At 38.7% G+C, this 26,665-nt stretch overlaps 1 protein-coding gene across 1 annotated transcript in view; it reads left to right on the forward strand.

The window, feature by feature from the left end:
- The window catches only part of dnah2 (dynein, axonemal, heavy chain 2), a 259,741-nt gene extending 235,477 nt beyond the window's left edge, over window positions 1-24,264 (forward strand). The window contains exons 70-87 of the mRNA XM_052139940.1: window positions 187-335; window positions 433-566; window positions 2,345-2,489; window positions 2,739-2,938; window positions 4,259-4,385; window positions 4,513-4,699; window positions 5,701-5,849; window positions 6,848-7,031; window positions 9,871-10,061; window positions 10,863-11,054; window positions 11,134-11,318; window positions 12,907-13,141; window positions 13,338-13,489; window positions 13,606-13,720; window positions 18,118-18,294; window positions 21,086-21,160; window positions 23,497-23,647; window positions 23,819-24,264. Of these exons, the coding sequence (XP_051995900.1) occupies window positions 187-335; window positions 433-566; window positions 2,345-2,489; window positions 2,739-2,938; window positions 4,259-4,385; window positions 4,513-4,699; window positions 5,701-5,849; window positions 6,848-7,031; window positions 9,871-10,061; window positions 10,863-11,054; window positions 11,134-11,318; window positions 12,907-13,141; window positions 13,338-13,489; window positions 13,606-13,720; window positions 18,118-18,294; window positions 21,086-21,160; window positions 23,497-23,647; window positions 23,819-23,973 (2,903 nt within the window). The 3' untranslated portion in view covers window positions 23,974-24,264. The remainder of the gene's footprint in view (window positions 1-186; window positions 336-432; window positions 567-2,344; window positions 2,490-2,738; window positions 2,939-4,258; window positions 4,386-4,512; window positions 4,700-5,700; window positions 5,850-6,847; window positions 7,032-9,870; window positions 10,062-10,862; window positions 11,055-11,133; window positions 11,319-12,906; window positions 13,142-13,337; window positions 13,490-13,605; window positions 13,721-18,117; window positions 18,295-21,085; window positions 21,161-23,496; window positions 23,648-23,818) is intronic.
- Window positions 24,265-26,665: the final 2,401 nt, after the last annotated feature.

Below are 26,665 nucleotides of genomic sequence, written 5' to 3' on the forward strand. Positions count from 1 at the left end.
AACCTTTTATAAGTCTATACAGTATGTGGGTGTGAAAGCTCTGGGCTGGTAACAGAAAGGTTGTAGGTTTGAATCCTGCTGTGGCTGGTCTATGGAATGTCCTTGTGATATGTGTACTATAAATTGATTTGGATTAACATGTCTGCTTCATGATTACTTACTACTTGTTATGTGTGTGTTCTGCAGGCGGGAGGTTCTTGCTGAAGCTGGGAGATAAAGAGGTGGAATACAGTCCTGAATTTCGTTTCTACATGACCACTAAACTCTGCAACCCTCATTACACCCCTGAGATCTCCTCCAAAACCACAATTGTCAACTTTGCTGTTAAAGAACAGGTGTGTGTGTGCGTGCGTGCGTGTTTTACTGCAAAAGATTGCACTTGCTCCGAGGGAAGAGGTCTGTGAGGATGAAGTGTAACTGTGTGTATGTCAGGGTCTGGAGGCCCAGCTGCTGGGGATCGTGGTGAGAAAGGAGCGCCATGAGCTGGAGGAGCAGAAGGACTCTCTGGTTATGAACATAGCTTCAGGCAAGAGGAAAATCCAAGAGCTGGAGGATGAGATCCTGCGGTGGGCTGCACACACACTCACACATGCTCCAGCACTGCATTAACACCTTAATACAAAGCCACTCTAATAATAGAGTGTTTATTCAATCATCAGTGTATTTATCAGGGTTGGGCAAAATTTAAGAATTGGCTCCCTATAGATTAATGAGTGGGAATTTAAATTGTATTGGCCACACCCCACAGGATGTTTTATTTGAATTTAAATTGGAATGACAGGAAGAGAAATTCACTGGATTGCAATTAAAAAATTATACACCCACAAAACAGAGGAACAAACTTTTCTGACAATAAAAATTGATCATTAATTTTGATTATGCCTATTTTTCTATTGCTACTGTACATAGAAAATTTCTTCTCAAACTGAGATCTATATTGTCAAAACAAAAAACATTAGATTTTGCTATACATCACGAAGTGCCCAGCAGTTTTCAGATAACTTTATAAAAATATACACTCACCAACCACTTTATTAGGAACACCTGTACACCTACTTATTCATGCGGTTTATCTAATCAGCCAAATGTGTGGCAAAAGTGCAATGCATAAATCATGCATATATGGGTCAGGAGCTTCAGTTAATGTTCACATCACCATCAAAATGGAGAAAAAATGTGATCTCAGAGATTTCGACCATGGTATGATTGTTGATTCTAGATGGGCTGGTTTGAGTATTTCTGTAACTGCTGATCTCCTGGTATTTTCACACACAACAGTCTCTAGGGTTTACTTGGAATGGTGCCAAAAAAAAACCCATCCAATGAGTTCTGCAGCCAGAAATGCCTTGTTTATGAGAGAGGTCAACAGAGAATGGCCAGACTGGTTTGAGCTGACACAAAGGCTATGGTAACTCAGATAACCACTCTGAACAATTGTAGTGAGCAGAATAGCATCTCAGAATGCACAACATGTCGAACCTTGAGGCAGATGGGCTACAACTGCAGAAGCGCACGTCAGGTTCCACTTCTGTCAGCCAAGAACAGAAACTGAGGCTGATGTTTGATGTGAAAATTAACTGAAAGTCCTGACCCATATCTGCATGCTTTTACAAATTGCTACCACACATTTGGCTGATTAGATAATCACATGAATATGTAGGTGTACAGGTATACCTAATAAAGTGGTCAGTGAGTATATATTAACATTTGAATTTATTGAATTACCAACCATGTTGTGTGATAATTCATACTGAAAAATCAAATGTATTTCTAAAAACTATGCTTACAGTTATATTAATTTCTTTTAATTATTTATTTTGAATTATTTTTCCTTAAAGCTAGAGTATGCAATTTATACTAGAAGCATTTTTTGTTATACTGGTTGAAAGTCTCTTTGCATCCTGACAGCGATCAATAAATCAAGTGCTTTGATACAAAAAAAAAAAAAAAAAAAAAAACATTATCTGTGGCAGTCGTAGGCATGTAAAATCCCCCTTCCAAATGCAATGATTGGATGGCCTATCTGCCTGTCTAACTACGTACTTGCCTACCTCCGTGCACTCTGCCTGTGCACTCAATGGCATAATGTGGGGGCTGCACTAACTGACTGTTTGAACAACCAAGGGGCATATTCAGAAATTTTTGCAATTCCATTCAGTGGCGCTAGTGTCACTGAAATTACATGCTCCAGCTTTAAATGTAAATTCTAAATCCTGTATGCCTCTGCAATTCAAATTCAGTAATTTAATTGAAATTTAAAAGGCATTCTCAATGCATGTTCATTATCCTGGTATTTATACTAGCAAATATTATCCATTTTATGTGTGCGCACACGTGTGTGTAGGCTGCTGAATGAGGCGACCGGCTCCCTGCTGGATGACGTTCAGCTGGTGAACACCCTGCAGAACTCCAAAGTCACAGCCACAGAGGTAGCAGAACAACTAGAGATCAGTGAACTGACCGAGAGCCAAATCGATACTGCCAGAGAGGTGAGAGAGAGAGAGAGAGATGACGGGAGGTCAAGAAGAGATAGTTGGTGTGAGGGAGGGTTCTGAAAGGGTTGCCAGATTGGATTACAGATTGTGGCTCTGAATAAGGGAGAGAGATAAAAAGACTGCTGAGATGAGAATGTTGATAAAAGAAGAGGCAGATAGCTATAGACACCGCTTTCTCTTTGTGTGCGTGCGTGCGTGCGTGTGTGTGCGCGCGTGTGTGTGTGTGTGTGTGTTTGTTTTCAGGCCTACCGCCCGTGTGCACAGAGGGCATCCATCCTGTTCTTCGTTCTGAATGATCTGGGCTGTATGGATCCCATGTATCAATTCTCTCTGGACTCCTACATCACCCTTTTTATCCTTAGCATAGAGAGCAGTCCCCGCAGCCACAAACTAGAGGAGAGGATCAACAATCTCAACAGACACCACACTTACGCTGTCTACAGGTCACACACATGCAAAAACACTCACTGTAATACATGCATAAATATACTGCCTCACCAAAAAAAACAGGAGAGTCTAACCACTCCGTAAAATCTTCTCCAGCACATCCCAAAGACTTTCAAGTGGGTTAAGGTCAGGATGTGGCCAATTCACATTTGAAAAAGATTCCTCATGCTCATGCACGATAAATCTTGGCATTGTCATCCTGTAATATGCCTGTGCCTTCAGAGAAGAAAAAATCCATTAATGGGATAACCTGGTCATTCAGTACATTCAGGTAGTCAGCTGACTGCATTTTATTGCTGCATAACATTACTGAGCCTAGACCTGACCAACTGAAGCAACCCCAGATCACAACACTGCCTCCAGAGGCTTGTACAGTGGGCACTATTCATGACTGGTGCATCGTTTCATGTGTTTCCCTTCTTTCCCTGACACACACATTACTTTGGAATCGGGTAAATCTGGACACATCAGACCACATGGCCCTTGCTCCACAGTCCAATCTTTATGCTTCCTAGCAAATTTAAGTTGTTTTTTTCCGATTAGCCTCACTAATAAGTGGCTTTCTTGTGGCCAAACAGCTGTTTAGTCCCAATCCTTTAGGTTCTCGTTGCATTGTGTGTGTAGAAATGCTTTTACTGTTACTATTAAACATTGCCGTGAGTTCTACTGTCGATTTTTTATGATTTGACTTCAAGCGTTTTAGTGATCTATGATCATGATTATTCAAGATTTTTTTCTGATCACATTTCTTCTGCAAAGCTGATGGTTCACCACTATCCTTCCAGATTTTAATAATGTGTTGGACAGTTGTTAACCCAGTTCCAGTGATTTCAGCAATCTCCTTCGTTGTTTTCTTTGCTTGATGCAGGCCAATAATTCCGAAACGCAGTAACATCTTTTCCACAACCACAGGATATGTCTTATATTAATCATTGCAATAATGATCCAATCATAGGCTCTTAAGTATCTGCCTATTTAAATCCAAACGGTGACTTTTGTTTTGGCCAGGCAGTATATTACGGTTGTCAGTCGACTAAAATATTTAATTGCATTTGCATTTATTTTTTGTAGTAAAGAATTTTGTAGCACTCAGAACATCCATCCAAATCTGAGCAGTTAAATAAATGAATATTGAAAAGAAAGAGCTCTAAAGGACAGAGGTGCAAAAAAGAGCCTTTGTATTTTTAAATTGCAGTGTACTGTATAGTGTCGCAACTCAATACTCACTACTCACTAGTCTTGAGCACTTCTTTTATCTACTTTTTTAATGAAAATAATTTTAAGTTTTCATGTTAGTGTCTTTGATCGGTTTGCAGGTATACCTGTCGTGGGCTGTTTGAGTGTCACAAGCTTCTGTTCAGTTTCCACATGTGTGCCAAGATCCTGGAGGCATCCAAGAAACTCAACATGGATGAATACGGCTTCTTCCTGCGGGGAGGACTGGTGAGGATTGCTGGGGGAAGAGTAGATACTTGTGAAAGGACTGTCTTGATTAAAAATGAAAAAAGTCCTCATGTTACATAAAGCAATCTGACTTGGGCATCTTTGTGTATGTGTGTATGTGTGTTAGGTGCTGGATAAGAAGAAACAGATGGATAACCCCTGTTCTAGCTGGCTGTTGGACTCTAACTGGGACAACATTACAGAACTGAATAAACTGATTAATTTCCATGGACTCATGGCCTCGTTTGAGCAGCAGCCTCGAGACTGGCATCTCTGGTACACCTATCCAGAACCAGAGAAAGCACCACTACCTGGTAATGAATGTGTGTGCATGGACAGAGGCCATGCACACACATGGACAAATGTCTGTGGTTGTGTTGGTGATTGTGCTTTTGAATAGTAAAACAGAAATTGCTGATTAAATTGTATCTGTATTTTAATTGTAAGTGCTAGTCTGTCATTTCCTTTCTTTTCAGGTGTAACGGTAATGACAGTATTCATTTTGACATTTGTTCATTTTTGGCATATTGAATCATGCCATTGTTTGAAAAATTTAATCTCTGGAGACCTCTTTAATGGGATAGTTCACCCAAAAATGCCATCCCAGGTGTGTATTTCTTTCTTTCTACTGCTGAACACAAAGTTTTTAGAAGAATATCTCAGCTCTGTTGATCCTTACAATGCAAGTGAATGGTGACCAGATCTTTAAAGCTACAAAAATACCATAAATGCCACTTAAAAGTAATCCATAAGACTCCAGAGGTTAAATCTATATCTTCTGAAGCGATATGATTGTTGTGGATGAGAAAAAGATCAATATTTAAGTTCTTTTTTTACTATAATTCTTTTTACTAATGTGAAAGTGGAGATTTATGGTAAAAGACTTAAATATTGATCTGTTTCTCACCTACACCTATCATATCATTTCAGAAGACATTAATTTAACCATTGGTGTTGTATGGATTACTTTAATGTGGCCTTTGTGATATTTGGAGCTTCAAAGGTCTGATCATGATTCAGTTGCATTGTAAGGACCAACAGAGCTGAAATATTCTTCTAAAATTCTTTGTTTGTGTTCTCCAGAAGAAAGAAAGTCATATTTATCTGGGGTGGAATGAGGGTAAATAAATGATGAGAGAATTTTCATTTTTGGGTGAACTACCCCTTTAAAATGAGTCCAGTGAGACACATTATCAGCCTGTTTCTGAAACTCTCTCTTCCCTCTCTCCCTTCATGACTCTAAATGCAACTCTTTGCCTCCCTGCCATGTATGTCCTCTCTTTCTTTGTCTCTCGTTCTCTCTCTCTGAGTGCAGGAGAATGGGACAGTAGGTGTAATGAGCTGCAGAAGATGCTGATTGTAAGATCTCTTCGACAGGATCGCATCTCTCTCTGTGTTACAGCCTTCGTCATCAACAATCTGGGCCCTCAGTTTGTAGAGCCGCCCATTCTCGATATGAAGGCTGTGAGTGACTTACACGAAGTGACTCACCTTAGAGCAGAGGTTCTCAAATTAGGGGAGAGATTGCAAGCAGGGCATGGAATTTTTATGGCCGTGAAATTATTTATTGTCATAATGGAAAAGCGAATGTGTGAGAAATTAATAAATAATAATTCCTCTTTCAAAAAGTGTTAAGGTTTTTGATTTTTCCTGGATCTTGAACTTCACCACATAGACATGAGTATAGAAGGCTGACTCATGAGAATAGGAGTTTTGGTTGTGATAATCAATATTTGATTATAAAAAGCACACAAATCATATGACGAGAGTTATCCTACATCTGTAGCTGACATATTTGTGGAACCTCATCCGAAGTGTGTGATATCAAGTTCTTACAAGTCAAGTTTCATGTTTGAATTTGCACCAATATGTACTGATTATGTTCTGATTCATTTGCACCACGTTTTAAGCTTGTTTCAAACTAATCAGTGTGTTGAAGAAGTCTACATTCGATGGGCACCACAAGTACTGTAGTACCTCTCTGGGGGGTGGGGGTACTCTAAGGATTTTAGTATTTGCAAGCACTTCCTAATACATAAGTCATATTTCATTGTCGGTAAGATGTGAAAACAACAAAGTTTTGTAGTACATTAATGTGAAATTGAACTGACATTTTCAGTTTTTGAAATCAGAAAATGTTATGTGAGACTGCTTTATAAATTAGACTGCTTCTTAACCCTTTAAAACCTCTATGGATCTGTGGAGCATAGTAACCAATACCAATACCAATTTGTATTTTTTTTATTTTTTGGCTGGCCAACCTCTCCCTTTCAAATGAAAGAGAGAGAGACTTCATGAAATGTATCAAATATGTTTCCGGTTTACCAAATGCAATTTGTTTTCCCCATTTTCATTTCTCTTGTATTTTTTTTTTCATATGCATTTGGACTTTTGTATTTTCTTTTCTTGCCCATCTGCATTCATTCCAAACCTCATTTACTCTCTGTTTGTGTATGTGTCAGGTTGTAGCAGACAGCACCACAAGGACTCCTCTGATCTTTGTGCTGTCCCCTGGTGTGGACCCAACAGCATCCCTGGTTCAGCTGGCAGAGACGTCAGGCATGGGTCAGCGCTTCTTTGCCCTCTCATTGGGTCAGGGCCAGGCACCCATCGCAACACGCCTGATCAAAGAGGGAGTCAAGAATGGTGACGTGATCTCTCTCCCTCTCTCTCTCTTCGCCTCTGTTTTAATAATTTTATTTCCCTCCCCAACTTCACCTCATCGGTTTTCTCTCAACAATCCTTCCTTATAGCTAGGTGAATTTTTCAATCAGATATGATTTTCTTTCATTTGAAAGGGCCTAAATTAAATAGGTTGTTTTTGCTACTGTATCTTTAAGACTTTACATACAGATATATATTCACTGTTGAAGTCAGAGGTTTACATACACCTTAGTCAAATACATTTAAATTCAGTTTTTCACAATTGCTGACATTTAATCATAGAAAACATTCCCTGTCTTAGGTCAGTTAGGATCTTTAATAGGACTTTATTTTAATAATGTGAATATTAGAGCAATGATTTGTTTAAGCTTTTATTTCTTTCATCACATTCCCAGTGGGTCAGAAGTATACATACACTTTGCCTTTACATTTTTTAACTTGGGTCAAACGTTTTGCTGAGCCTTCCACAAGCTTCTCACAATAAGTTGCTGGAATTTTGGCCCATTCCTCCAGACGGAACTGGTGTAACTGAGTCAGGTTTGTAGGTCTCCTTGCTTGAACCTGCTTTTTCTGTTCTGGTTGAGGTCAGGGCTTTGTGGATTGAGGTCAGGGCTTTGTGATGGCCACTCCAATACCTTGACTTTGTTGTCCTTAAGCCGTTTTGCCACAACTTTGGAGGTATGCTTGGGGTCCATTTGGAAGACCCATTTGCGACCGAGCTTAAACTTCCTGGCTGATGTCTTGAGATGTTGCATCAACATATCCACATCATTTTCCTTCCTCATGATCATGGCCATCTATTTTGTGAAGCGCACCAGTCCCTCCTGCAGCAAAGCACCCCCACAACATGATGCTGCCACCCCCATGCTTCACGGTTGGGATGGTGATCTTCAGCTTGCAAACCTCGCCTTTTTTCCATGGTAATTATGGCATATTGTACCAATGAACGTGGTACCTACAGATGTTTGGAAATTGCTCCCAAGAATGAACCAGACTTGTGTAGTTCCACAATTTTTTGGACCTACACGAGGCCTTGGTAGGCCTTAAAATACATCCACAGGTACATCTACAATTCAGTACACCTCCTATCAGAAGCTAACTGTCTAAAAGCTGTAATTTTCCAAGTTGCACAGTTAACTAAGTGTAGATAAACTTCTGACCCACTGGAATTGTGGTATGGTTCATTAAAAGTGAAACAATATGTAAACAATTGTTGGAAAAATTACTTGTGTCATGCACAAGTAGATGTCCTACACAAAACTATAGTTTGCTAATATTAAATCTGTGGAGTGGTTAAACAATTAGGTATAACAACCTATGTGTATGTAAACTTCTGACTTTAACTGTATATACTGTCTATATATATATATATATATATATATATATATATATATATATATATATATATATATATATTTATTTAGTATTCCCCTGATGAAGCTATTTTTGAGTCACACCAGATATTTACATATATTATACAAGACAAAATAATAACTGAATTTACTCAAATGATGCTGTTTAAAAGTTTACATTTCCTTGGTTCTTAATATGGTTGTAACTGTATAAGGACGGGCAAAGTGGAGGCAGGAACCGGCTGGACATTAAACATAAACTTTAATGGTAAACTTAAAACCAACATAGGAGGCCCGGCCACACCCTCCTCCTAGTCACACTCCTCCCCCGCCCAATTCAGGCCTGGGCGCCACCGTCTGACTAACTCCCCCCCTCTCTGGGGGGGAGACGCTGCCCTTCCAGCCGTTCTGTCAGCTGATGGCCCACCCCGCCTTCTACGAACCTGGGGGAAAGACGAGGGGAGGCATGGGGAGAGGGAAAGGGTGAGCAGAGACAGAGAGAGAGAGAGAAGAACTTGCTTTCCGGCTCCTGGACGCGCTGTTACCCGGTCCTCAGCGGCTCCTCTGCCATTTGGCGGACACCAGCTCGCTCCCCCAGTGGATGGCAGTGGCGATGACTCCGCAACAGCGTATCCCTCCTCCCTCCCGGGTTTCGGCACCACTGTAACAGTATAAAGTCGGCCAAGGAGGAGGCGGGAACCAGCTGAACAGTAAACAGAAACTTAAACTTAAGTTAACTTAAATAAACAAACATGCCATCTCTCATGCCATCAGTATGGCCATCTCTCTCTCTCTCTCTCTCTCTCGAACCGGCATCTCTGGCCATCCCTTTATCTCGCTCCCCCACTGATCTACTGATTCAGTGCCAGCCGTGCTCCATCATGGCCCGGCCTGGCCGTCTTCCTCGTCACAATGGTGTGTTGCTTCCTCAAATATCAATGTTTATATCTTTTTGATAGTCCCTGTATTGTTTTTCTCAACCAACTTCTTGAGGTATCACCCTGGGATACTTTTTAAACTGTATTGAAGGAGTTACCATCTATGCTGGGCACTTATTGGCTTCTTTTCTTTATTATTCGGTCCAAGTCATCCATTTAAAAAAAAAAAAAAATTATATTAAATTTTTGTTTTGTAATGAAATCAATTAATATGTTGGCACAAATATATTTTTGTCTACAAAACTCATTTCAAACATTTAAGCATACACCTTCAGATAAAAAGGTTTGTAAGACAATGAGAGCCATTTCAGTCAAGTGAACCCAAACATTTGAACGGCAGTATATACATACTAATAACCTGACAACCATCCACAACACCATAGTATCCCAAGCACTACTCATATTTTCCTTCTTTTTCCAGAAAATGTCAAACGAGTTTACATTAATAATCAAACTCTCTCTCTCTCTCTCTCTCTCTCTCTCTCTCTCTCTCTCTCTCTCTCTGTCTCTCTCTCTGTCTCTCTCTGGCAGGCCACTGGGTGTTCCTGGCTAACTGTCACCTGTCTCTCTCTTGGATGTGTGAGCTGGATAAGTTGGTGGAAGAGTTACAGGTCCAAGAATCTCATCCAGACTTCCGACTGTGGCTGAGCTCCTCCCCTCACCCAGAATTCCCCATCGCTATCCTGCAGATGGGCATCAAAATAACCACTGAGCCACCAAGGGTACACATACAAACACACACATAAACTTACACGCACAGACATGCTTGTTTTCCATTGACTTAAATTGTTTTCAACTGACCTAAGGATATTTTAAATCCTCGACCCCTAGCCCTCACAGAAACTTTATTGCAGTGTTAGAGTTTCATCAAGATATTTTTTAAAGGTGCACTCAGTAATTTTTTCCTCATTAACAAGTTTAACTCCTAAAGACATGAATTATAAATTTTCCTACATATAATACATGTAGGAAATCATGACCACTCACATTAAAATGAAGACTCCAGTCATATCAGTAACCTTATAAAAGATTTTTATTCCAGATTAAGAGGATCAGCGCATGGGGACTGCCATGTTAGAATCACATGACCAGCAGAATACTACTCGCTTAATCTCAGTTACCGTCCTGTTATTTGACACTTTCACTCATTGATTAAAGTAATCGTGGATGACTGTGAATGCAAAATTTCTACAATGGCATTTGGGTGTAAACTATTGATTTTAAATGATGCTGCATCCAAGCCACTAGGTGTCAGTGTAAGTCCAAGATAACACAAAGACAAAAGTTACTGAGTGCACCTTTAATATGTGTATTAAGCTGTTTTTCTCATGAGGAACGTTGACTGGTCCGCACAATGTAATTGGACGTAACCAAGTGTATGTTTTTTCTAACTTCTAGAGACTTTAAAATACAGCGAAGTAAACCTACACACACTTCACACACTGTACTCAGATGTTTCAGGTTTTGTGTGCTGTAATTACAGTGGTCTTTGTCTTTGTGATTGTGATTGTGTGTCTCTGTAGGGGGTAAAATGGAATATGAAGCGTCTCTATCAGCTGGTGTCTGAGTCTCAGTTCTCGCGCTGCTCACGGCCACTGCAGTACCGCAAGTTGCTCTTCACTCTGTGCTTCTTCCATAGCATCATACTGGAAAGGAGGAAGTTCCTGCAGCTCGGCTGGAACATCAACTACAGCTTTAATGATTCTGACTTTGAGGTACAGAAAGTGAGGAAGCTGTAACAGGTTAAACTCTCATGGCTTACTTATGGTAATTATACCTCTATCTCCCTCTCAGGTGAGTGAGAATCTTCTGAGTCTCTATCTGGATGAGTATGAGGAGATCCCCTGGGATTCTCTCAAGTTCCTCATCGCTGGGATCAACTATGGAGGTCACGTGACTGATGACTGGGATCGGCGTCTGCTTACCACTTACATCAACCACTATTACTGTCCTGCTGTTATCGATACATCTTTCTTTAAGTGAGTTCACACAAACTTACTCACATACACACGCACACACACACATCAAAGAGAGTCTCTAATGTTCTCTCAATTTAGCCCAAAAACTGCACAATAACTTTAGTCTTTGTATGTCTACCAATCCCAGTGTTTTAAACATTATGAAGAGATAGAGCGCCTCTGAATGGCCAGAGTATGTTTGCCTGGTTGCAAAAGTACAAAATAGCCAAAAACACACAGGCAGATCTTCTCATTCCACACGCACACACACACACACACACACACACACACACACACATATACACAACACACACGCATGCAACCTTTGACCCCTGACACATCTCTTTGCCTTCCTGTGAAAATCCCCATGTGTCCCCTTCAGCCAGAGGTCTGCTGTTACAGTACAGCTCTTATAAAGAGCAACAGCTCCACCATGGGGCCATTAAATAGCCCGCTGTAAATGTCTTCTAGTTCCTCTGAGTCTGTTGGTTTTTCATGACCTAGCAACACGGCATACGCAGAAAAAACTGTTACTTTAGCAACCACATCCTATAATTACCCTCAATCATTGCCTCCACGGTGACTTGAGTGCACAGTAGAGGCACTTCTAAAGTTTTTGGTAGAAGTAGAAAGGAAATAACATGGATTGGCTGACTTGTGGTGATATAGAAATTGGCAGAAATTACCAGATGAAGCTGTAGTTATGAACAGTTCAGCTACTCTTAACAAGCTCTGAGTTTTTTCACATGCACTCAAGAAGAACACTGACTAACATAGTTTTGTGAATGTACATAAAATTACCCTGTAATCTTTATTATATCTAATTGCTGAGATGAGCTGGTTTAAGACCTGTTCACGCCAAGTCTGATGTTTAATACAATCATAAACTTTTCATGCACATAAACTATTCACACTAACATGCAACTAAATAACACAAATGTATAATATTTTCACACACTTGAAATTTATTTGCACCTAAAATATTAATACTAAGTTGGATACGACTAAATTACACTGATGCTGAAATATTTGCTGTTCCCTTTGTTGACGTATGTGTTCTGAAAACAATTTATGAATCAGGAGAGTATATTTCACACTCAGTGTGAAGGAGTTCATAGAGATATATTGTTTTATATAAAAAAAAATTTAAAGATTGGACTTGATGTGAAAAAACACATCAAATGTTTTTGGTCTATTCACCTGTTTGTGTGTTTGTGTTTGTGTGTGTGTGTGTATGTGTGTGTTTGTGTGTGTGTGTGTGTGAGCGTGTATTTATCACTTTGTGGGGACCAAATGTCCCCATAAGGATAGTAAAACCCGAAATTTTTGACCTTGTGGGGACATTTTGTCGGTCCCCATGAGGAAAACAGCTTATAAATCATACTAAATTATGTTTTTTGAAAATGTAAAAATGCAGAACGTTTTCTGTGAGGGTTAGGTTTAGGGGTAGGGTTAGGTTTAGGGGATAGAATATAAAGTTTGTACAGTATAAAAACCATAATGTCTATGGAAAGTCCCCATAAAACATGGAAACACAACATGTGTGTGTGTGTGTGTGTGTGTGTGTGTGTGTGTGTGTGTGTGTGTGTGTGTGTGTGTGTGTGTGTAGGCTCTCCTCTCTGAACACTTACTATGTTCCTCGTGATGGAGCTCAGTCCACATATGTGGAGTTCATTGGTCAGTTGCCAGCGCTGGAGCACCCAGAACTGTTTGGCCAACACCCCAATGCTGACATCGCCAGCCAGATCACAGAGACTCGAACCCTCTTCCACACGCTGCTCTCACTACAGCCTCAGGTCACAAGCACTGACTCTTCCAGCACTGGAGGGACCAGAGAGGACAAGGTGTGTGTGTGTGTGTGTGTGTGTGTGTGTGTGTGTGTGTGTGTGTGTGATACTTTTTTGTGTGTGTCATGAATCTTAGATCAATAACTGAAATCTTTGACTCTTGTCAGAAATTGTGACAGTTTAATTAAAGTGTGTGTGCGTGCGTGCGTGCGTGCGTGCGTGCGTGCGCATGCGTGCGTGCGTGTGTGTTTAGGTATTGGAGCTTTCTGCTGATGTGCTGCAGAAGATTCCTGGTCAGATAGACTATGAAGGCACCAGGAAGTTGTTGAAGGATGATCTTTCACCTCTAAATGTAGTACTACTGCAGGAGATCCAGAGATACAACATACTGCTGCACACCATCAGGTCTGTGTGTGTGTGTGTGTGTGTGTGAGAGAGAGAGAGATAGTGTGTTAGTCTTCAGAGTTCATAAGAATATGAACATGCTAATATCAGTGTATTAAATTGTGCTGTATATGTAGATTGTCTCTCTTAGAGCTGGAGAAGGGCATTAAGGGTCTGGTTGTGATGTCCAGCAGTCTAGAGGAGACATTTCTCTGTATCCATGATGCTCGTGTGCCTCCTCTCTGGGAGAAGGTAAGGGTAGACACTATCCACAATATTCCTGAGGGCGATGTGGGAGGAACTTCCGGTTAAGCATAAACAATTATATTTTATTATAGTTATATTATGTACTAATGCAGCATTAAAAATGACAGATTCTTGGGAACAAATGAAAACAGACTTACAGCAATATTTTTCTTCCCTGCTGTTATTTTTAACATGTGGGTGGATGAAGACCAAATGCACAAGAAGCATTTTAGTTACTTTGAGTCTTTATATATCGATGCTTCGAGTAACCTGAAAAGCTCTGAAGCATATCAGTGCCTTCACAGCTGTAAAGTTGGACATATTTTGAGGACTGTAGATAATCATGTTAATTTTAAGCAGATGTTGAGTCAAGTCAGAACCTGAAGAGTCTGTTCTACCGAGCTTGTGTTCTTACTGCAGAGACTGTAGAGATCACAGCAGGATGATTGTGTATTTCAGGCTGCGGTTGTTTTTCGGATAAAATACAATAATTTTGTATGGATTGCGTAATACATAATCTCTGTATTTTAATGCTAGCCTAAACCTACATTAAATAGTTTGATGTTGACAGAACGACTGATACATTTGATAGATTGAATTTATTGTTCTTGTGTATGAAATCATGAGGCATTAGCAGCCACACAATAAACTGTTCCATTTATTTGGATACACGTACGTTATACACAAAATGTTACTATTCTCTGTAAAGCAACTTTAAAACAATATGTATTATGAAAAGCACTACAAATAAATTGAATTGATACAGAATTGATGTCCACACTATTTTCCAAATAACTTTTTTCTCATTAAGGGAAGAAATGGGCATCCTGCAAAGACACTCAAAAGAAAGTGGATTTCAGGCAGGAAAATGCAGGGCTGGCTACAATAATATTATAATTAATTTCAAATGACTTAAAACATCTTACTACTGTACATGTCACATAAACAAATTATGGTTTTCCAGTGTAGAATTCATCCATTGCAACATGAAACAACACCGTCACCACTCTACACTACATTTCAGGAATAACTCCATACATTTTTATACTGAGTAATAATGTCTCTTCAAAACATGTAAAGCATTTGCAAAGGCAGATGATGAAAAGAAATGAACATACTCTAAAAGTTTCTAATGAACATTCAGCACATGTACATACACATACGTTGGCACAATGATGCTTTCGTTTATATGTAATGTAATAAACCATACCTGTAGATGAGTATTCTCTGCTGTTCACTTCTTGTCATTAAAGTGAAAAGAACACAAACTAATTATTTCTAATGCTTTTCAAACAGATGTTCCAAAGCAAATCCTTCTGTAGGCAGCTGATGGATGGAGAAGCATCTGGGACAGAAGCACTGTGCTTTTGTAAATGGCTTCTGATCATAATATTGCTATTTTAGCCAAACTTTAGTTTCTCTCAACTATTGGGACAGCCATTCACTGTATACATTGTTGAGACATTTTCAAAGGCATCTTACAATGTTTAAAAATTAAGAATCTAACCGCATGACACACTATTCAGCAGTGACCGGCTATACACAAAATGCCAATCAACTACAGTTCCGCTAGCCAATGAGAAATTCCACCCACCACTGTGGACTCGCGAAAATATGGTGCATTGGCAGCATACTAATTGAAATGGAACAACATAGTGACTGATTTGGAACGCTGTACGTAAATGTAGCAAATCTACATTTGTATGCCACACAAATAGCACTATGAAATACACAGGAGACTGTACCTTCAGTTGATTCTCAGACACAAATATTTGGTAAAATAGACTATTTTCAAAGCTGAAGTGTGTAACTTTTTGGACTGTAAAATACTTCCTCCTATCCCAATTTAATATGCAGAAACCGCTATAAGTAAGCCATTAATGGGCTGATTTCCTCAGAATTTGGCCAAAATCTTAGAGGGCAGCATTATTATACTACTTACATTTTGGAACAACCCAATAGTTCACCTGTGATGCCTAAATGCTGTCTAGATATGCAGCTCTCTAGGTTTTGGAACGGAGCTTATTACTCAAACACACTCACACACAGGGTCATGTTGTAGTTGTAATAAAGTGATGTGTGAGTGTGTGAGAGTGGGATGTGAGGTCAGAGATGTGTGTTCAACAGAGAGCAGCAGAAATGTGTAAATGAATGCTTGAGAGGGTTCCTCTGTGAAGGATGAGGTGAACAGAGTAACAGTTAGAGCACACACACCTTCTTGTTTATTATTGATTGAGAGCTGCTAAATTTATAAATGTCAAGAATGCATCGCTCATAAGCTTTCGTCTGCAAGATTTACTTTACTAATACCTGTGTGTGTGTGTGTGTGTGTGTGTGTGTGTGTGTGTGTGTGTGTGTGTGTGTTTCAGGTTGTCAAGGGTAGTCTGTGTCTCTCTGACCTTGTCTGATATAGCGTCATTATGAGTAGGTTCAGATAGGTTTACTAATTTAGATTTGTGTGTGTGTGTGGGGGGGTTCTTCTTGGGTCACTGCTGAGGTAATAAGCTGAATAAACACAGCCATGTTTTCTTGAAGATCTCCAGAATGCCTGCAACCTATTACTGATCCAAACGGAGACCATCCATCCCTCCCTGCTCCATCCTTTTTTACACGTCTTTTCCCAAACAACAGGAGAGCAACCATTAAATCTTCCTATCCATCTGGGTCTCTTCTTCTGCTGTCTGCGGTCCCTCATTACTGTCTCTCTCTCTCTCTCTCTCTCTCTGTCTTTATCTCCCTCTCCATACATCAATCTTTAACACTGAAAGCTCAGTTCTTCTCTATCTGTCCAGCGTTATATTTTGGCAGTGACTCGTTGTATCTGTGCTGAGATGTATGACTTTCATTTGGTACTGACTCGTCATTTCTCTTTTTCCTCCTATCTTTCCCTTTTTCATGCTCTATTATAACTGCTTGGATGTGAGTGGTGGTGGTGTCAGCCCTCATATGTCACTTTGACATAACCCTTCGTAACCTTAAAGGCTATAAAAAGATAACACTCACATTATTTATTGCATCTGGTGTCCTTTTTTCACTTATTTGGTACCTGTTTTGAGGGAGGTCCTTGTTCAGATTTTCCTTGTTTCTTTGTTCACCCCCCTAAGGAGGTGCATCTCACAAATTAGAAATTATAATATTTGAAAGAAAAAGGCATAAAGAAAGTGATGGCTTTTTTAGACCATTTGGATTTTTTGAATTTTAATTTTTCATGACAAATAAGAACACTGTTACCATTATTCTTTATGAGGATTTACATTTTAAGTACTGTAATACAATGATTATTTATTTATTTGTTTATCAGAATAAATTAAATGTAGTACAAAAAATACTGCTATGATGTATAAATACCATACAATTAAAATAATATATTGGTAACACTTCACAATATGGTTCTATTTGTTAACATTAGTAAATGCAATAGGTATCAAGAACTGACAATAAACAATATTTGTAAACAGCATTAATCTTGGTTAATGTTAATTTATAAAAATATAATTGTTAATTGTTAGTTTGGGAACTACTGCCCCTGACTGCCTCTAGATTATAACAACAGCAGATACTATATCTAAACCTTCTCTTATCATAATTCATTTTGCTCTATAATGCCCCAGTATCAAAGAGTAAAAGCAACAGCATTTATTCTATCTAGAAATATAAAAAAAAAAAACGTTCTCATTTTCATGCCAGAGAAAACCTAAACGCATAAAAAAATTATAAAAAAATTAATTATGGCACAGCGTGGAATGTAACTAATCAAGCATTTTCCTAGTTTTGTGTGCCAGTCGTTGTGTTTGAAATGCTAATTCCTTTGGCACATGCAACACTTACGTTATCTTTTTTTATTTTTTTTTTATCAAATAATAATTTCTTTGTTCTTTGAAGATCAAAATAACATTGAAAGATGAACACGTTTTTGGTTAAAGTAAAATAGGGAAAATATTGCACCACACCATTTTGCTCTGACTTGTTTATATTAGTTTAATTGCACAATTTGAACGGGTTATGTAAGATTTGTTTAAATGTCTTTCAAGTTCAATTGTAATTTAATATTCTGCGGTTCAGTCACCCAAGATATTCTTCATGACAGAAAGTAATGTGTCTCATCCAAACTCTTCCTTTGTTTCCTCCTTTTCTATGGCCATGGGCAGTTATAACCCACCAATAAACCAGCTGAACTCAAAATTACACAATACTGAATAAAAGGCCTTATTGTAACAGATAGATGTCAGTAAGTTGTTTTGTAGAGTTGGAGTTGATGTTTCGCCCTTTTCAAGATTTCATTCTTCTTGTGTTAAATTCCTGTACAAAATTGAATTCTCTCTCGAGGAATAGTAAAATCATTAATAAGTGAACAACACATATTGTTAGTGAGACTCTCTCTACATCAAATTTTTTACCCTCAGGCATACCCATCTCTGAAGCCCTTGGCATCTTGGACGCGGGACCTGTGCCAGCGCGTGGAGCAGTTTGCTCGCTGGGCGGAGACTGCTCGCCCTCCTATCCTCTTCTGGCTGTCTGGGTTTACCTTCCCCACGGGCTTCCTCACCGCCGTACTACAGAGCTCTGCACGCCAGCACAACGTGAGACTCACGCACCCTCAACAACACATCACAAGGCTCATACATATTCACACACATACTCAACAGTCATAGCACACTCTCAGGGCATCAAACACGTGGTTGATTTTGTACCATCTTATACTTACAAACACTACAGACAATTAGATGAGACAGTGCAGATTGCCTGGATTATCCATGGATTATACAGAATAAAAAAAAAAAATTCAGCGCAAAATAGAGGCAAGCTTTCACCGGCTTTTTCTGTACATAACGCGGAATACATAATTAGGCACATAATTAGTGCTCAGGGCTCACACTAATGACCATAATTAATTAAAAAAAAGTGGCTGTTTTTGACGTCGTTTTTTTCTTCGGTTCAGTTCAGGTGGCCGAGCTGTTGTCGTCTTTGTTCGTCATTTGAAATCAAATGACCGTTTGTAGGCTATTCAAATTTGAAGCCAAGTATATATTGCCTAATTGAGTGCGTGAACGACCGCTGCTTTTTCATTGGCCATTTAGGTTAGTTACGTTATTGTTCACGTGATTGGTTCATCTTAAAGGGTAACTAAACACCTGCTCAGAGTCTGACTCCACCCACTAGAAATATTTGAAAATGCTGGAAAAGTGGGCAGACCCCGGCGGGGATAGATGGAACGAACCGAGTGCGGGGCTGAGCGGGGGCACCTGAGACTCGTAGTGATGGATTAATTGACAGCTGCTGTCAGACTCTATGTTATTATTATTCCTCACACGGTCGCAAGACGACATGTACATGAATCTGGCGTGGTGAGCTGGAACCTGCTTACGTCAGCTGTCACCGCTTACGTCACGAAGTACCGCAACAGCCAATAGGAAAATTCAACTGCAGTAGCCACCGTTCAACCTGAAGAGGGCAGCACTCAGACGTTTTTACACCATATATTGTAGAATTAAAACACTTTATACACAAATGTCAAAAAAATTACTTGAATCAATGACCAGTACTAATAAAGCCCCATGCTTACAGATCATTAACTAAAAAAAGTTGGTTTAGGGTTTAGTTACCCTTTAAAAAAATTTGTGTGTGAGCCTGAATTTGTTTGAATTTCTAAATACATTTGCAATACCTTTCAAACAATCCATGTGTTTTTGCATTTTTTTCCAAACACAATATTACTCAACTTCAGGCTTTTACATGTAGTTTAAATACAATAAGAAACTTCTGTTTCAGTTTTTTTTTTTTTACCAAAAACTCAGGCTTCAGGTATCAGCGTTGCAATTGTTTGGCTGTAATAGTATTTCTGAAGTGTTTTTGTTTTTTTTAGGGGGGCGTTAAGAGGATCATGAAGAGGTCAGGGGGCGTTTGTTCAAAAAACGTTGAGAACCACTGATTTAGAGGCTCATTAGAGGCTCCATGCCTACTTTAACATCATCACACCCCTGGCATCGACCACTGGTGTTCAGTCAGTAAACAGAGAGAGAACAGGACAGATACTATAGGCCTAGTGACACAGGACACCAGTGACACAGGACAACTTGTACCCATGTGTAGTTTAAATAAATATAAACATGCCCTAGACAGTCATCTTTGACAGTTTTCATGCATCCTGTGCCACTTTTAAAAAATGCTGTCAAGTTATAACTTTTAAAAGGAGACCCACATTTTGTTTTGAGCATAAAAGCATCCTAAAAACTTTCTTGTGCCCATCTGCACTATTTTTAAATATTTGCTTTATGTAAACATGCACTAGATGGCCACTTTGATGTGTTTCTGGAACAATTTCAACTTCTAAAAACGTGTCCCATTCTGCTGTATTATTTGAGTTGTAAAGTTGTTTAAATCGTCGTTTTGGGTTTACGGCTTTACGTCGTCAATGCAAGGTTAGTAGGTAGTTTTATCACACTAAAATCATGCTAACATATATGTTATTTATGTCAAAATACGAATGTGGCAATCAACATCATGCTACAAATGCTGTCAGTTAAGCTTAACTCAGTATTCCTTTAAAGATACACATTCAGAGTTTTGTAACAAATGGTACTTAAGTTAACAAAAAAAAAAAAGGATTGTTTGTGTTTAGTACTGTTTGGACCAGTTACTGGGGGGGTGCTCAAAAGTACATAAAGATTTTTTTTATGTGAAATTTTAATTCCTATCCTATTCCATGTGTACTAGCAGTAGTATTTTCATAAATCAGTGTTTAGTAATACAGCCATATTGGCTACAGTTAAATTTTTGATAAGAAAGCATATTAAATATACATAATTGTCATTACAGTGTACAACACACTGTAACACAAGCACTGCAAGACCTTTCTGAATTTTTTATTCAAACACTCTTTCTCACACACACACACACACACACACACACACACACACACACACACACACACACACACACAACACACACACACACTTTGCAGCTCTGCAGTTATACACACACACAGTCTGTAGGGAGCGCTGCCCAGTTTTGCTCCATTACCTCTTAAATGCCCCAGTGATAATGTTTATTCCCTATTTCATTTGGGTTCTGCAAACAGCCATTCTCACACACTCTCCCAATATAATAGTCTGAACTGCACAGTGGCTTCATGAGCCACATCTGATGACCACCAAACCCCTACTCTAAAGCAGTCAATTCTGCAGTAAAAGGAAGGACTGACAGAAAGCAGAACAAAGTAATGCCCAATGTATTATGTCCCCACACACACACCGGCAGGTGGCCTAATAAGAACTGAGGATCCACTAAACAACATAAACAGTATTTTAAAAGCTGCCAAATCCCTATTTATCAACCAGTGTTCCTGATAGCAGTGTTGTTTTTGCTGTGCAGGTGTCTGTAGACACTCTTTCCTGGGAGTTCACTGTCAGCACTGTGGATGACAAAAATCTACTTTTCCCTCCCAAGGTGAGTAGCTGCTGCCATCCCCTGTCCATTCGGTGCTGATGCACGTGACATTTACATCTGTCTATCTGTCTCTGGCCGGGTTCCGAATGGCATATTACCATACTACTCTATCTGTTTCTGCCATAGATGATATAGCAGAAGTAGTAAGAGTAGTATAGGTAGTATTCCATTCTGAACTCATCATCTCTCTCTCTTGCATGCTTGCTCTCTGCTGCCTCGTGTGGTATGTCACCACTGCTTAAAACATCCCAGGGCCTGTCTTAATGTCTTTAGGTGTCTTTACACTGAAAAAGCAGCACAGAAGCTGCATCTGAAGTGACATATTAATATTATGATTTTAATGTTTAAAATATGACATTATGGCTATAGAAATATGAAATGAATGAAAATGGTAAAGGGTCTTTACACAGCCGAGTTGAGGCTGCTCAAAATTGTGCATAAAAATGCAATTGCCTGCTCTGATCAACCTTATCCCCTAGTATTGAAGGCAGTTCTGATGCTGCTTTGGTTCTGTGTAAATCAAAGCAGCCTTAAGCTTTGTTGTTGTCATGATAGAGCATATATTTAATAATTTATTTTCATATTTAAAAGTATGATTTCATACTTTCATTCATTTAATATTTCTATATTCTTCTAATTATAATTTTTTTATTGATTATATAGATAACAAAGAAAAGCTAAACATATATATATATATATATATATATATATATATATATATATATATATATATACAGTGCCTCCGGAAAGTATTCACAGCGCTTCATTTTTTCCACATTTTGTTATGTTACAGCCTTATTCCAAAATGGATTAAATTAATAATTTTCCTCAAAATTCTACAAACAATACCCCATAATGACAGTGTGAAAGAAGTTTGTTTGAAATCTTTGGAAATGTATTAAAAATAAAAAATAAAAAATCACATGTACATAAGACAGCAATGTGAGTACCAAAAAATAATTTACTCCATAGACTTTATGAAGTACAATGCTTGCTGTGGGCACGTGAATGTTTTACGGCCATCCTTAGCATCTATTCTCAATTTGGCCAGGTACATCAGTGCAAAAGCGATCTTTCATTGATGTAAGAGTTTCTTGCATTCCTTGAATCGATCATGTTTCTCTCTTGTCGAATTTGCAAAGTCTGGGAACAAGTTAATACTGTGGTTTTTCCAAGAAAGCCTTGCTTTACTCCTCTCCTCGCATAACACTTATCTTTATTGGATGATCTCAGAAATTTGGCCAGAATTGATCGGGGCCTGTCTCCCTCAGCGGATCGCCGACCTGGAATCCTGTGATCTCGTTTGATTGCCAGTTTATGGCCTGTTATGCCGAGCAGACTCAGAAGGAGCCCATTCACGAATTCCACCATATTCTTACCCTCTGCTCCCTCTGGAATTCCAACAATACAGATGTTATTCCACCAACTATGATTCTCCATATCCTCCAGTTTCTCCCAGACGCGCTCCACATCCACCTTGGTAGGATTAGCTAGCGGATTAGCAGCTAATTCCCTCTCTGATTACTCCAGATAATTGATCCGTTTCTCGACATCCCCCACTCTTGTAACCACCTCAGTGAATTTCATCTACATGGCAGTGATCGATCGACGCATTACAGCAAGATCCTCCAAGTAAGCAAAGACCTTCATCAGCATTGGTGACATGTTCAACAATTCTCGCCGAATTTCCCACACTTCACCGGCCAAATCGACTCCCAGGTCCGTGGCCTGCTGCTCAGGGGCATCAGCTTGAGGACGTTAGTGTCTTAAAATGTCTACGGAGCCCAAGGATTTTTAATTCTTTGACATATTGTTTTCCTTGAACAGTTTTTGAACAGGGTGTAACAAATCTCAGCGGTTTATGACAATAATAGTGTTAAAATTAGCAAAGTGCGCAGAGCTCGCCGTTCACACATCCGAATCTCACATGGCGTCATGCGACTCCTCATATTTCTATTTTCTTAATTTTATATTTAAAATATTAATCTCATTACATTGTTTATGCAATTGTTATTACTGTGTAAATGCATTAATGCAACCTGTAAGAAACATTAAACAGTCTGTGTAAAGACACATTTTCTATTTGTGCCACTTCAGATGCAGATTTTATACCACCTTTGCATTGTAAAGAACAAAACAGAACATCCTTTAAAATATCTCCTTTTTTGTTCCATATAAGAAAGTCATGTGTGTTTGGAATGACAAGTGAATAATAGATGAGTAAGATGATGGCATAATATTCATTTTGGGGTAAAATATTTCTTTAGCTCATTTGTGTAAAAATGCCTTTTTTGTCTCTCATTGTGCTCCAGTTCTCATTTTCTCCTCTCTCGCAGGATGGAGTACTCATCCAGGGGCTGTATCTCGAGGGAGCAGGCTGGGATAAGAAAGCTTCCTGTCTGGTGGAGGCAGAGCCCATGCAGCTGGTCTGTCCCATGCCCAACATCCACTTCAAACCTGTGGAGAGCCGCAAGAGGGTCGCCAAGAGTAAACACACACTCTCTTTGCATTTATTTTTGTCATGGATGAACTCAGCACACTCTCTTTATTCACATTCCTTTTTTATTGAATCTTCTGCTTCAAATTCAGCTATGGTGTTTGTCAGTCAATCGTTTCAGTGATTGCTCAGTGTTGTTTTTCTTGTGTGTCTGTGTGTAGATACGTATTCCTGTCCATGTTACTACTACCCTGTGCGGTCTGGCGGTTCCGGCCAGCCATCTTTTGTGGTGGCAGTTGACCTGAAGTCTGGTGCTGTGCCTTATGATCACTGGATCAAGAGAGGAACTGCTCTGCTCATGAGCCTTGATAGCTAGACAGACACTAGTACACTCACACTTTCAGTGACATATTCTTGATTAACACTCCATTTCTAATTTTATTCAATGCACAACAAAGAACAAGCACTTGTTTACCTCTCTTACGTATTAGTAAATTTCCTAAAAAGTTAATTGCGCTAAAATGAAAACTGTGTTAATTTATTGAGTTTTATGAATCTGAGGAATCTGTATGTGTTAAATAAAAAAGTTAAAAAGACTCAACATTTTCAAGTTCTAGAGATGTTGCAGATGTTTCTGACATACAGTGCTTAATGTCAACATGAATAAATCGACTACTGTTACTTTCTAAATTTGTCTTATTGTACACAATTAATCAGCATAATGTTATAATACTGATAACTTTTCAGCTGATGAACTTAGGCTGCTGAGGTATGGCTCCATTGTGGTACTAAACACATACTTTTCCAACACACTCATGACAAAACATCACTGGTGGACTTTTTGCCCGCACCACTGAAAAGTCACTGTTGGCCAATTTATTTTTTTAATTAATAGTTCGCTTCAAAATTATAATTATCTCATTACTCACCTTTATGTTGTCTCAAACTCGTATGACTTTATTGTTCCTCGGAACACAAAGGTATTTTAATGGATATATGATGCCTGTTTGTCCACACAATCAGGGCTGGTTCTAGATATTAAGAGGCTCTAGGCAAATTTTATTTTGAAGCCCCCCTCACAAAACACATTCCTGAAAACTAAAATAATTTATTATGTTAGAATAGTAATGTAAACACAGTTAACTGTTCACACAGTTAACTGTTGTTACAGTAGGTGTTTTCGACATGGGGCCTGCTCAGATTGAACTGTCTAGAAGTAATACATATCAGTGTAAAAAAATGTTTGGTGGAATTTCTTATTTTTATTAATTACTTTGGTGACATGCAACAAAGTGGTAGCTTGTTCAGATAATCACTTAATCACATAATCCACTTCAAACAATATTTGTTTTTAAAGATTCAATGCCATAAACTTTGCAAGCTTTGGCAATAATAAAAAATAAAATAGTTTTTGACTAGTTCTTCCTCAAAGGTACTCATAGTATCATCTTGTTAAGTTCTAAACAAAACGTTGTTACCTGATGAACTGATAAAAACCTGTGCACCCCTTGTATCACATCAGGATTTTGCTGTAAAACGCATCATGCTTGCTGTGAATGGTCTATGAATATCCCATAGACAAGCTGCCTGAGACTGTTTAGTTAGTACATCAAATAAAACATAAGGTATTGCAAAATAATCAATCCCATTTCCATAACACATTTTGATATAATGACATACTTCTATTAATATTAATAATCATGTTACAATACATTATAGCCATTCATCGAAGAACATGCATTTCCCTGATTTTTAATAAACACTAATATAATAAATATAACAATATTTAATAAATGTTTTTATTAACATTCATTGTATTGGTTTAAGAATAGACTACTGAAAACTCCTTATCCATCAACAATGAATAGCCTATTAGAGGCGTGAATCGCATGGTGATTCTCTAAGAACTTTTCGTAAGTTGTAAATCAAGCATCTAGATAATCACAGAATTGTGGGCAAACAGAATAATATCTAGCTTTTAATTTGATTCCCTTTCGTTTTCTGCTGCTATTTTTATTAATAGCGCAGCGGATAATATTGTGATTGCACGTATTGATTGTGGCTGCACAAGCAGGAGATTTCTCGATAGCGAAGTAGACATCAGACTCATTTTACAATGCTGATAATAGGCGTCATTTGTGTATTTTCCAAGTGCTAGAAATTAAACTTATCACACACAGCCCTGGCTAATTACCAAGTTCACATGTCATTTGGAGGCCCCCGACAATGTGGAGGCCCTAGATAATTGCATAATCTTCCTATAGCTTATGCTGGCCCTGCATGCAGTGCAAGTGAATGGTGACCAAATGTTCAAGCAAAAGGACATTAAAGGTGCTGAAAGTTATTTTAGGTATTCTGGAATTTTCACAAAGCTGAGCTCTTGGATTAGCCACACCCCCTCTTTCCAAAACCCTGCACACCAAAGACACCAAATGAGCTTTATTGAAACCGACACAGAGCAGAAGCATTTGGCAAAAACAAGAGAAGCAAAATTGCGCCTTCAACTAAAAACGGTTATGAACAACATGGAATAAATATGGCATTAAGCCTCAATTTGCCGAAACTACAATACTATGGGAATGCGCAAAATGATTAACAGGCAGAAGACAAATTTTAGGTGAGTACGGCATGACAACTTTTGGATGATGCAAGCAAAAAGTTGCTACGGTGATGTCTTTGTGGTGAGACTACACTGACTTTTCACGATCAATTTGAATTCCATGGATAATATTAAGTGCTGCCCTCATTTTATTTTATTTTTTCATTGAATAACCTGTTTTACTCAGAAATGTAACGTAAATGTGCTGCGAATGCCATTTCATTTTGAATTAAATTTTTCCTCCTACATTTTCGTTTTTCTGAAAAAGTCTAAAAATTCTCAAGATAGCTTTATGTTTGTAATGATGTTGCTGGCACTGGCAATGACAATGGGGTTAAAATCCCAAGTACAAATGTATTCCAATGTGTATCCAAAAACCCTAACTACAAACATGAACTTGGCTTGACATAGACTTGAAACTCACAACCAAAGTTACATTCAACAAACAATCCTTGACAATGGACCATGG

Source organism: Xyrauchen texanus, chromosome 2 (assembly GCF_025860055.1).
Source record: "Xyrauchen texanus isolate HMW12.3.18 chromosome 2, RBS_HiC_50CHRs, whole genome shotgun sequence".
Classification (NCBI taxonomy): Eukaryota; Metazoa; Chordata; class Actinopteri; order Cypriniformes; family Catostomidae; genus Xyrauchen; species Xyrauchen texanus.